This window comes from Anser anser, assembly GCF_964211835.1.
Source record: "Anser anser genome assembly, chromosome: 11".
Classification (NCBI taxonomy): Eukaryota; Metazoa; Chordata; class Aves; order Anseriformes; family Anatidae; genus Anser; species Anser anser.
In genome coordinates, this window is record NC_139732.1 from 7,014,201 (window position 1) to 7,026,614 (window position 12,414).

The 12,414-nt window shown below is 48.8% G+C and overlaps 2 protein-coding genes across 9 annotated transcripts in view; one reads left to right on the plus strand and one right to left on the minus strand.

Annotated features, from left to right (window-relative positions):
• SALL1 (spalt like transcription factor 1) overlaps window positions 1-5,961 on the minus strand; it is a 16,997-nt gene extending 11,036 nt beyond the window's left edge. Inside the window, exons 1-2 of one of the 7 annotated variants that reach the window (XM_083794821.1) lie at window positions 5,530-5,961; window positions 3,059-3,151 (exon numbers count right to left, since the gene is read on the minus strand). In XM_083794821.1, coding sequence (XP_083650947.1) covers window positions 3,059-3,134 — 76 coding nt within the window. In that variant the 5' untranslated portion in view covers window positions 3,135-3,151; window positions 5,530-5,961. Of the gene's footprint in view, window positions 1-1,122; window positions 1,269-3,058; window positions 3,614-4,039; window positions 4,963-4,983; window positions 5,493-5,529 lie in introns of those variants that run through there. The other 6 variants (XM_083794818.1, XM_083794820.1, XM_083794819.1 and 3 more) reach the window with 6 other exon arrangements.
• The window catches only part of LOC310879883 (uncharacterized protein), a 64,336-nt gene continuing 53,391 nt past the window's right edge, over window positions 1,470-12,414 (plus strand). Inside the window, exon 1 of one of the 2 annotated variants that reach the window (XM_083794874.1) lies at window positions 1,470-2,993. In XM_083794874.1, coding sequence (XP_083651000.1) covers window positions 2,753-2,993 — 241 coding nt within the window. In that variant the 5' untranslated portion in view covers window positions 1,470-2,752. The remainder of the gene's footprint in view (window positions 2,994-12,414) is intronic. The other variant, XR_014571208.1, reaches the window with a different exon arrangement.

The window sequence follows — 12,414 nt, forward strand, 5'->3', positions numbered from 1 at the left end:
ATATTTTCCCTTCCTCAAGTCTGGCTGGCTTATTTCTGTGAGATAACTTTTGCCTAAGGAAATTGCGCTCCGAGAATCCTCCTCTACAATTGGGAACACAATTTCAAACAGCTCCAAGAAAACTGAAATATCACCAAAGTAGCTAAGTTATTAACAAAAGGAAATAATCCCACAGTCTCCTGCCCACTTCCTACCAGTGATTAGTTACTTGTTGAATACAATTTATGCTGCAAGTAATTTCTGCTATTAATCTGATACCTGTTCTGGTTAATCCAACATGAACTTTATTAAATGTGCACGTTCACGGGGTGAACGTAGAAGGTAAATTTACTTATCCACTGATTGCACCAAAAATACATTTTAAGTGGAAATCTCCCTAGTGAGGGTGAACTGAGTGAGCTTTGAACTTTAAAAAAAGGGAGCAGTAAAAAAATAAATACGTGCTGTTGCAGCCTGATGAACTTTTTTCCATCGATCTTTAGATATGGAACTATAACAGAAAGTTCAACAAACCAGAATTCAAATCAGATGCAAGAAGTTTTCCCGGGCTACTCTATTCATTCGCTCAAAATACTGCCCAGCTCTACCTTTACGGTAAGTGCCTCGGAGGGCTCGCGATGCCAAATTTGCCTGAACCCTGTGCAAAACGCAGAAGAATTAGCGAACCTGAAGTCAGGGTGTGAAAGGAAAAGAAAGGAGCTCTCAGAATCCCGAGTTTTTGTCGTGCAAGGCGTACGATGCGAACTCGTCCTCGCTGCAGCTCACCCACCCCGTCTCGCTGCAGCGCCAAACTAGGACCCCAGCGAGGCGGAGGGCAGCCCCGTGCCGGGATTATTGCAAATCCTGGATCCTGAAACACGCTTACAAAACACACCCTCTGGGCAACTTACTCAAAACTTAGCGTCTCAGCAAGTAAAACAGCCATAACCCAAGACCATTACTACGGAAGGGCGGGAGGAAGCTCCTACAGATTTTGTAATAAAGCCCTCTGCTTCTCCTAGGCTATCGGCCGGTATTTTTTGAAAATAAACTTTGTTATTTACTTATTTAACTTCCGATAGGCACGCACACTAAACAAAAGCTTCACTTCCGAGCTATAATTTCAGTCAAAATCCAACTTACTGTAAGTACATCATTTAGCAACAGGCAGGAAAGCTGCTCAGCTAACATTCCTTTCTCACACTCCCAGGGTCTTTCACTTGAAAATGATGTGCAAAATCAGATCAAAAGACTGAAACCAGAAGAAACGGCTACTTTTAAAATAGATGCTTGAAGGTGTTTTGCTCTGTTCTGTCCGGTAAAAACATAAAAGAACCCGAGCGCCAGAAGATGCAATTAAACAAAGTGAAGATGTGAAAAATCCCTCTCTGCTTTCCCAGCAAGATAATTTCCATCTCAGCTTTCCCCTTCTCCACTCACTTTAAGAAGTTCCAAATTCTTTCCTAGGAGGCCGATGAAAGACAAATTAAAACCCCAGCGTTTTCCCCAACTCCTGCTCGAAACTTCAGGAGGAAGTAGAAATAACAGCGCAAGAAAAATAAATATGTTTACTGAGACGAGAAAGGGGATTAAGCTCAGCAAATGGCAAAACTCGAGAGCACTCGGAGCGCCCCAAACTCAGCTAAAAACCAGCGGCCGCCTCCCGGGAGCCGAGGGACTTTTGAGAACCGTTTCGGCAGAGCTACGCGAGGCGAAGCAGCTGTGCCGGGGTTCCCGGGAGCGGTGCAGCGGTCAGGGCCACGGCCCCCAAACTTTCCGACGGGATTCGGGGCGCGGGGCCCCCTCCCCGCGTTCCGCCCGCAGCGGGCACCGCGCTGCGCTCCGCCGCTCGCAGGGCTGCGGGGCCGGGTCGGGCCGAGCCGGGCAGGAGGCGGCAGCAGCATCGCCGGGAGCCTGCCGCCGGCCCCGGGGAAAGCCCAAGGTGCTCCCGAGCGGCGGGGCCGGGAGGCAAAGGGGGACACCGGCGCGCCCCGGCTCTCCCTTACCTGCCCGCCCCAGGCGCCTCTGGCCCGCGGCTCCCCCCCCGGTGCTCGCCCTCCTCATGGCCACCGGGGGTGGGGGGGGGGGGACGGGGACGGACGACGACAAGTCGTGGCCCCCCGGTCCCCGTGGCCCCCGCCGCCCACTTGTCGCCCCGCGTCCCGGCCGCCGGCAGGCGCAGGTAGGGGCAGGGGTAGGGGCACGGCCCCGCCGCGCTACGCCCAAACTGCTCCGAAATCCCCCTTTTCCCGGGAGGGGTGAGGGAAAAGAGGGGGGCTGGGGGGGAGGAAGGGGGAGAAAAAGAAAATAAATAATTCACACGCTCCCTCTCCAAATCTCGGCGGACACAAAGCCGGCGTTTATTCCTCGCTCACCGACTTGGAGGGGGAAGGCGGAGAAAAAAAAAAAAAACTAAAATGAAATAAAAATAGGGTGACCAAACAAACCCCCGAGCTGCCCCGGGCTTCCGCGCTGGTGGTGGCGGAGCTGCTCGGAGGCTGCCGGGCCGGGGCGATGCCCCCGCCGCAACTTTTCGGCCCCCGGGAAATGTTCGGGGCGGCGGGGAGAGGGAGGTTCGGGAGGGAGGAGGGGGGGGGCACGAAAGCGGGTGCCCGAGGGGGTTTTCCGCCCTTTCGGGGGGACCGTGCGGGTGGCCGGAGAGGCGGGAAGCGGGCCGGGGGACTGCGGGGCTCAGGCGCCCCGCTGCAGCCCCCCGTTGTTCCCCTGCCCCGCGGGGCGCGGAGGGCGCGGAGCCATCTCCTGCGGGCTCGGGATGCCAGACCGCCCCGCGGGGGGAGGGCGGAGGAAAAACATCAAAAAAGAAAGAAAGAAAAAAACAAAACGGAAAGAGTTGAGGGTTTCGTTAGGAAAACTCGCGAAAGAAAATGCCGAGTTAAAAAATAAAATTAGAGAAAAGCCAACAAGTTGGAGCAAAACCCCAAAAGGGACCCCCCCGCACGTAACTCCGGGAGATCCAGCTGCCCCGCTCCGCCGCGGCCCCGGCTCCCCGCGAGGTAAGTTGATCTATTTTGTGCGGGTTTGTGTTAAAATGCGTGCGAGGGAGAGGAGAAGAACTCACCATTTCGCTGGGATAACAAGGCCAGATCGGGGTCGGATTGGAAATGCTGAGGCTTCGCCTGCTTCCTCCGCGACATGCTGGCTCAAACATCAGCTGGGGCAGAATAAAAAATTACTAAAAAAAAATCTTCTCAAAATTACGGAAATCGAGCCTCCCCCCCCCAACCTCCCCAATCCTCCGCGCACCGCGCATGTGTCCTGCTATAATTATGATTATCAATAATGCATTGCGATTAATCATAGAGGGGCTCTTTGAAAGGCGATTGGCACATGGCCAGCTCTATTCAAACCAGCTCGCCTTAATCAATTAGGCGCTGATTTGCTGGAGACCCTTGTCTCTCCGCCGCTCCCACCCAATGAGTCGATCCATGTGGCAGGAGAAGGGGCTGGATTTCCCCAAAGCTGTTTGGATACAGTTTAACCCTCTTAGCAACCAGCCGGGGCTGCACCGCGCCATCCCGGTTACTATAGGAATGCGGCTCCCCTCGCCCCTGCCTCCAGCCCTGACGGGCTCCCCGCTTTGCACCTCGCTTCACTTTTTTTTTTTTTCTTTTTTTTTTTGGGGGGGGGGAGACTGGGGGGAGGCGGCCGCAGCCCGAGCCGTGCCGGCAGGGCAGGGGAAGCAGCGAAGGAGCGGGCAGGGGGCGGGACGCGCGGCTGGGGGCAGCGGCGGGGCGGCCCCGCACCCCCGGCGGCGGCCGGCGAGCGCCCGCTCGGGGACAGCCCCGCTCCGGATGCCGCTCCGGATCGCGATCCCGCTCTCGCTGCCCGGCCCCGCGCCTGCCGCTTCGCCGCCGTCCCGCCGCCGCAAAAAAGTTTCGGGTGTTTTTTTTTCCTCTCTCTCTCTCTCTTTTTTTTTTTTTCCTTTCTTCTGTCTCTCGCATTTGCAAATAAAGATCCGTTTTCGCCCTCCTCCCCTCCTTCCCTTTCCATATATCACGGGCCCGACGGGTGCTGAAAATAGGAAGGGTTTGGGTTTTACCTCACACATTCCCAGGACAATTAGGGCGCCGCTGGGAGCGGCGGGCGGACCAGGCGGCCGCTCCGCCCCCGGCCTCCGCGCCGCGCCGGTTGGTCGCGCCCGGAGTCAATCGGGCCCGGAGTCAATCCGGCTCGGAGTCAAACCGCCCGACGGCGCCCTGGGAAGGCCGGGCCGGGGGGCGCACCCGCTCCCCCTCCGCGGCTCCGCTCCCCTTCCACCACCCCAACGCGGGGCGGGTGTGGGGCCGCCCCCCACCTCCACAGCGGCCCCACTCCTGACTTTTATTTGTTGCCCGGTGTCCTGTCCCCCCTCTCCCCCATTGCCACCCTGCACTCCACGGGGGGCCGGGAGCCCCAGGGGCGCGCAGCCGGGGGGGGCAGAGCCCGGCTGCTCCCTCCGCGCCCGCGGGACGCTGCCCGCAGCTCTGCGCGTCCCGCACCCGGCTTCGCCTCCCGGGTACAACTTGCCGGGGGGGCCTCTTGCCAACAAACGTCCGATCTCGAAAGAAAAAGCCCAGCTGCCAAGCGGCCGCTGCAGCCGCGCTCGCCCCGCGCCCCTCCGCGCATCCCCCCCGAGCAGCGGGACCCCGGGCTCCTTCTCCCCCCCCAGCCTGAGCCACTCGGCGCTCCCGCCCTGCTCCCCCCGTGGGTTATTTGCTCTGCTGTAGGAGCTACTCCCTTTCCCCGTATTAATATTAACAAACTCTCCGCAAAAGCGAGAGGCTGCTCAGCTACAACTCATTTCAATTTCAAATGAGCCGGCAAAACCTAGAGAGCGAGCGGGAGGAGAAGGCAGAGAGGGAGAAACGTTCCCATTCGAGGAACCGGCTCGCTCGCGTTTTCTTCTCATTATTAAACGAAAGAGACTGCAAAACGTTCAGCGAGAAGAGTGAAAAAAAGAAAAAAACAAGAGCCGCAAAAGCAAACAAACAAACCCATACGAACCGAAGAAGCCTCCCAGGTGCCACTCCGGTATTTAGGCAGCGCTGCGGAGCGGCCACCACCGCTTCTTTTCATTTCGGCACGGGGCGAGCCCCCTCCCTCCCCGCAGCACTCGGTACAGTAGGTTTTGAGCCAAAGACAAACGAAGCTATCAGCGGGGATGATGTTGAAGAATGAAGATAATAATGTTGCTATAGGTGGTACTTCACATGACATTATTTTTCACTGAATATTTAAAGAGATGTTTCGGCAGAGATGGATACACTCGGCGCAGGCTGTCACCCTCCTTACCCTGAGACGGTGGGAAAGAAACAGACCCTGCACGTCCAGCCCCGCACTCGTTACTTCCAGCTAGCCCCACGCAGATGCCCACGAAACACCCACGCGGATCTATGGACACGGCCGTGTCTGTATTTCCAAGTGTATCAATCACTCCGCTAGCATCCCCCGGTTTCTGATCTAGCCGCTCTCCCCAAATGATTCGCGTTTACAATTTCATCATACGTTTGTCGATTAAACTTCAGACAAATTTCCCCAGATGAGCAGTACCTTTGCTTCGTGGCAGGAAAAAGGCGGCCGTGGATTGGTAATTAAAAAGCAACAACGAGAAGAAAAACAGTGGTTTAAAGAAAAAGAAATGAATCTGGAGAAAATAAGTTTTATAACTTTTTTTTTCGTTTCTCTGCTCCCTCGCTAATGCATAAAGCGGCACTTGGTATTTAATCTAGGACCGCTTGATTATTTATTGTTTGTTTTCCTCTCCTTCGCTGGGGGCCGGGAGGGGTGGGGAAAGGGTGGAGGCAGAGCAGCATTTCCAGGGCTAGGGAAAAATCGGTCTTTATTGTTGTTGATAGCAATACATCAATTAAATGTCATTGTCTCCAACAGAAGTTGTGAGAGTTCACGAGCGTAAATACTCTGATCTTGGGTTTTCCCTCTCCCAGCTCCCAGTGACAGTGACAGATATTTTTCCCTCCCCGCCACACCTTGGAGATTTTTTTTTTTTTTTTTACCTCGGATTATTCTTTTTAATGGAGGTGGGAGGCTTTCTAATGTGCTTCAATGCAAATCAGCCCGGCTGGAAGACACCCGTGGTGGGGATCGATCTCCAGTTCATTGAGATGAGCACTGAAGGGAGATGGTAAACAGGGGATAATTTGCAGTTCATTCTGCTGAGAGACGCTTTCAATGAGATGCAACCCACCAGACTGGATTATTGTTATTAAGCTTCGCGGGCAGCCCCAACACCCTGAAACACTCAGGGGTTAAAAGCTACGCGATCCCCACGTCGTCCTAATACAGCGTTAATAACGAGCCGGGGGGGAAAGCCAATTGATTTCATATTTTCTGCAAATTTGCACCTCTGGAGCTGCTCGGAGCGCTCCGCCGCCGGCGGCACCGGGGCAGCGCAACCTGCGGCTCCGCGCCCGCCGCCGCCGAGGGAGCACTCTCGGCTCCCGTCCCATTTCCCCGCTGCAGAAATACCTGCTTCGCAGGGAACGGGGCCACTCGCTCTTTTGCTTTGCTTTCTCCCCCTCTTCGTCTTCTCTGCTCTCTTTTTTAAAGCTAAATAAATAAATAAAAAGAGAGGCTGCGGAAGGGCTCCCAACGTCGCTGCAGTTGACCTCTAAAGTGAGCCGCTTTGCAGCTAACACAGGTTACGTGGCTTTCCGAAATGTGTGTAATTAGGGGCTTCCAGATGTTGCAGTCAGCTGGGAACTTGGCTTTGTGCTCCGCTGTATAATAAACTTTGGAGACAGTCCTGGGGCGCAGCTCCCCGGGGGCAGCCGGCCCCAGCGCCCTGGACTTGTTTTAGTATCAATAGCCCGCACCGCGCTGCTCGGCACCCACTCCGCCGCTCCCGGGGCTCTCTGGGGCAAGGGATGCCTACTTTGTGGAAGTCCTGCCAGCTCTCTTCCTCGCCTTCTTCTCCTCTTATTTTTTAATTTTATTTTTATTTTCCTAATGAGAATTCCCCGGGAAAAAAAAAAAGGGGGGGGGGGGGAGTGGGAGAAGCAGCATTGAATCCTTCTCCATTATTACTGACAACTAATAATTGATCAGTGCTCACAAACACAAGCTTTTAGCCGCATAATTGAATCGTAAGCAATACGGGTTGAGCTAAAGGGGGGAAGAAAAGAGGGAAAAGAGCCTTCCCCGCTCTCCCCCAAATCTCAGAGAACCGCAGTGATGGAGAATTCCCCCGCCCCCGAGATAAAAATGAACGTGAGTAATGCCATCACCGGGCAAAGTGGGATTAGTTAATTCAATTCTTTCTTTACACATTTGCTGCCTTTTGTTTGACCTGATGGCCGGCAAATTTTTACACCTAGCTATCCCTTTTGAGTTTATTGATGAAGGTGCTTCTGAAATGATTATCAAGAGATTTACAGCCATCACTACCCACCTACGGGAAAAGTAGTAAAATCAATCCCTCAATCAATCAGACCCCTCTGTGCATATCTTTTTAATCTGCTCTTTTAGCTGTTTTATTATAACACGAGCATTAAATATGTTTGTCTCAAATTTAACACGAATGCCTCCGAAGGACTGTGTCAATTTAGACATAAATCATGAAGTAAACAAGTGGGATGGAAAATCCTTTTTCTCGGGCAGGATGGTTAAAAACCGAGGAATAAAAAAATACCTGGATCGCTTCATTCCTTTACCAGCAATATCCTGCATCAGTGCATAGGCAACTGGTCTCCACGTATAGCCCACAAGGAGAAAAAACATAAAGAAAGATAAATATGCAGCACTGCAAAAGTCTTCCATGCAGTTTTATGTGACTACACAGAGAACCTAGAGAGTGCTAATAATTAAAAATACTCTAACATCCTAAAGCCTATCATTATTTCTTCTCTTTGATACTTTTTTTTTTTTTTTGGCAGCAGAATGTCTTATTCCCCTTGCTAAAAATATAGGCTTATTTTCTCTAATTAAGTACCATATACTTGACAAAATTCTTTGGTTTCAATACTGTTATTGATCTTAAGGTATCACACTATCCTTTATATACCTTTTCTTACACTAACGAAAAATCTGTGTATTTCAGGTAGGCTGCTTAGGTCAAAAATCTTCCCCACTGATTTGTTATACAGTGGTCATCAGTTATGGACAGAACAAGTCTATTGGTTCTATAGAGAATAAAGAATTTTATTTGATGCCACAGGGGAAGTTTTTTTGTTTTGTTTTCTTTTTTTTTTCTGCAAGCTACATCCCTTTACATCCTTTTTTTTTTTTCTCCAAATATTCTAGTGTATCACAGCCTCATATGTAGCCATAATGTAGCTTCACTAGAAAAACAGAAGTTTAGAAGTGACACAGATCTCTCAGCCTTAGATACAATTTTTTAAAAAACATTCTGGGCTGTAAAGACATTCCAAAAGAATATTGTGAGGTCTCTCGGCACAGAAATAATTTTTGGTAGAACAGGAAGGAAAAAAAAAGACATGGAAATATGTATATGTCAAAAGAAAAGTCATGAAAAATACATCTGATATTAGATGATAAGACATAACTAGCTATCAGTCAAGATTTCCTCCAAACATTTTGCTTTAAGAAAAGTTCATTTATAGGAAAACAGTCACATTTGCTCTGCACCTGGGTACATTCACAAGAGTGTTTGTATGGATTTTTTTAAAGTCATCATAGCTATCATTTCTTTAATCAAAGCACTATCTAAAATAGTATAAAATATGGAGGTGGGAGCCATTTAAAAGCAAATGAAGGAGTAGGACAGAGGGATGTATCTTCCAGGTTATTTAAGGAAAAAAAATGTGCTCTTCAAAAAAGCGTTCCCTTAAGATTTGCTTACCTTTGAAGCAAAATTATGCAAAAATTCTTCAGCCTGTCAAAATATAAATACAAGGCCAACATTTCATATGGCAATTGTCTAGTAATATACAGATGATTTTCTACAAGGTAATCATCAAACAAAGTAAGACCTGTTGTTGTCGTCACAAACAGATTTCTGCTGTCAAATCAGATTTACAGAGTGTGCATTTTTATTTACATTTTAAAGTTTCATTTTAATTTGGAGAATCTGCAGCAATTATGGGATAAATATGTCTCAAACCTCAGGGGAACTGTTGCCTGTACAGTCCCAAATTTCTCGAATGATGAAATGAGCCTGACAACCCAGCGCATTTTCATGACGTTATTTTTGATTCAAATACAGTGGAAGTATTTGTAAGTACACAGATTTTGTTTGCATAATATCGAGGTGCTCTGATTAATGCATGGTGTTTACAACGTGAAAATTGTCATACTCTTTGCATCAATGCAAGAAACTGGCTTGGCAGCTGCTGGCAGCAATAAAGTAAATGCCTTGTGAATAATGTGCTGCTTTCCATGCCTGAGCTAGGCAGTGTCCTCATGATCCACCTTTTGCACCCAGTCTGGGCCAAGTCTGTTAAAAGAATTGGTCTGCAATGGCAACGTGTAAAACTCACCCTCTGAGCATAAATACGCTCGCTCACAGACTTGCATATGCATTATCTGCAGCTTATGGGGAGCCCATTTCCTCACCAAGCAATCTGATCCCCCAGCCACATTGTTGCAGTTTTCTTTTCTTGCTATTAGCGATCATTTAATGTTCAGGTGGCAACAACAGCCATTGCCTACCTCAGAAGGTAAGTCCAGGAGTTTCTCATTAGTTAAAACAAATCTGCAGCTGGAAAGAGGGGGAAGAGTCAACCATGGAGCTGCCAGCCAGCCCTTACTGAACCATCAGCAGATACAACGTCAGTGATCCAGTGAGAGCCGTGATAACTACTGCTCCATAAAGCCAACATCCTACAGATACCACCCAGAAGAGGAAACTCACACTTTCCTTCCCTAAGAAGCTCCAGTCACGAGAATCAAAAGAACAATCTTCAAAAAGAGATGTCAAAAAGATCTTTCCTCACAAATCCAGAAACCAGATTTGGGTTCAGAAAAAAATGTTTCCACCCTTTCCATACCTTATATGGTAAGCTTGGGCTGTCAGCATGGCCGCACAAACCATTCCTTGAACGTCACCCTGAGTTACGTATTCTGCATTACGGTCTTGCACAGAGCATCTGATTCCATCTCCAGAGGGCTTCCACGTGTATTCACATGTTGTATGCAGCCGTCTGAAGTGTAGCTGGCTCACCCTAGGATGGCATGCAATCACAAAGCTAATCTGAGCTCGCTCCTAGCCATTGGCACCCTAGAAGCACTGCCCAAATAAGAATTTAAAGTTTCAGTAAATTTTAAATTATCGCCAAAACAATTGGTGCAAAGACATACACGCAAAGGCAACCAGTCTGTATTGGTTCAACAATTCAACTGTCATAATGCCATGTCCATAACGCAACAGGCAGAGCACAATGGGGAGAATCATACTTGAATATGAGGCAATGTAGTACATTGAGGAAAGTCAAACACCTGTGCTTATTCTGCATCCATTTGTAAAGCTGCAGGATACACCTCACACTCATTTCTGAGTCCATGAAAAGCCATTTTTCTTGTCCTCAGAAGTCTGCAATGCAAGTGCTCTGTCCTAAACACACTATTGATGAAATACAGCCTTGTGCAAGAAGCAGAGGGCATCGTGGGCAGTGTTTCAGTCTAGATCTTGATGATCTTGGCTTTTTTCAACCTGGATGATTCTATGAGCACTTTTCCGGCAGGGGCTAACTGGAATGATCGAATATACCGTTTCCCACCACTGTCTGCCACTGCCCCACGCCTGGAAGATGCTGTCCCCCAGCTGTCACCAGGCAATCGGCGGGTGAGCACTCCCAGTCTGCGCTGCTTTAGCATTAGCAAAAATGTTTGCATGACATACTCCGCCAGCAAGGGATGGAAATCTGCATGGGGCAACAGTGCGTGGTATGGTAACTTCTTAAGCTGTTCCAGCTGTTTGCAAATAAAATATGCGCCTAAGCCCCCAGTCTATACAAACCAATTTCTGAGAGGAGCTGTATTTGTATGAGTGTGCCAGATCAGGCCCATTACTAACTTCAGATGAGTGTAAACAACTGTTCCATAGAAAAAAGGTCTAGGGATGTCACCAGTGACAATTATTAGCATGTAAATAACATACCTCTTAGTAAGATGTCTCTTGTTGATATGTTCAGTTGACAGCCGCATACCTTTGCACTCTCATATGTTTTGGGGCTTGAAGTCACTTGCTCCATCTCTAAAGTTTACTTAACCTGGCTTCTTTTGCAGTTGAAGCAACTTCCATTTTTATGCTGCATGAGAGCACAAGCAAAGCTATCATATTTAAGAATAACAGTTTCAGGAAAACAGAGAGCCAAATGCACTATAAACGTACTGAGTTAAGTGGAATTAAACAAAGGATAAATATGGTTCATTCCCTCCTCCCCCTTCAGTACTGTCCTCTGTGAGACTGTACATGTAATCTCACAATGCAATAACATGCTGCACTCGCTCTGTTCAAGCTGTATCGTTCACTCTCTGTTTCACTGTTAGAATTTTCTAATAGCGAAATTCGATTTCACCCAGCACTGCTCCCCAAGGGCTGCCAGACCAGCAGCTCCTTTGCCCCTCTCGTAATGGATCACTCTAAGGTAAGACAAGACCTGACCGTGTTCAGTGAGGGGAGTCATGCCGAGCAGCAGCAATTAGGTAAAGTCAGCGCAAAGGTAGAAAGTGAGATGGATGTGAGCCTAATGGGTGAGAGATAGGCAAATCGACATTCAGGGCCAGCACTGCCACCACCAGCCATGCCGAGCATGCAGCTGCCTAGGGCTGCAAAATGTTTTGTAACACTTGCCTGTGCTTGTGACAGTGCCTTGTGAGGGGCCTACATTTAATGTTTTGCCTGGAGCAACAAAATCCTGTGACTGGTGCTGGTTGCCATATTCTGGGAAGCCTGCAGGAATTTGTTTGCTGGTACTCACGTGACTGGGAAAGAACTTACCGCTTCTCTAAGCAAAACAACTCTGATGTTTTAGGAGAATAGTGCCTTAAACCACCTGTTTAAATGTGTTATTCGCAGGTAATCTTGGCTCTTCACCCGGATTACTCAAAGGCAACAGAAATACTAAATAACCAAAGACAAAAACTATTACTGTTATTTTGCATCCATCTTTTGTGATGGCACACAATTATTTTTACAATAATTGTAACCAGTAACATACCACAGAAAGTTCTCATGGGACTGACTCTCCTTTCAGGAGTAAGCTGTAGAATTTGTTTTGCATTTCTTATTATTCTGCTTCCTTATTTCCATTCTCATAAAATCAGTCAAAGTGATAACTGGAATGTCTAGAAGCAGCCAGAATTTAATCTGGAAGAATTATACACAAGTATATACACAGTACTGGAAATGTATCTGCTTAAAGGAGCTATGTATCACTACAGAGAATGCACTGTCCTGTGCTTGAAGCATTGGCATATATTGCCAAGATAATACTAATTTCAGTGACGGCATTATGG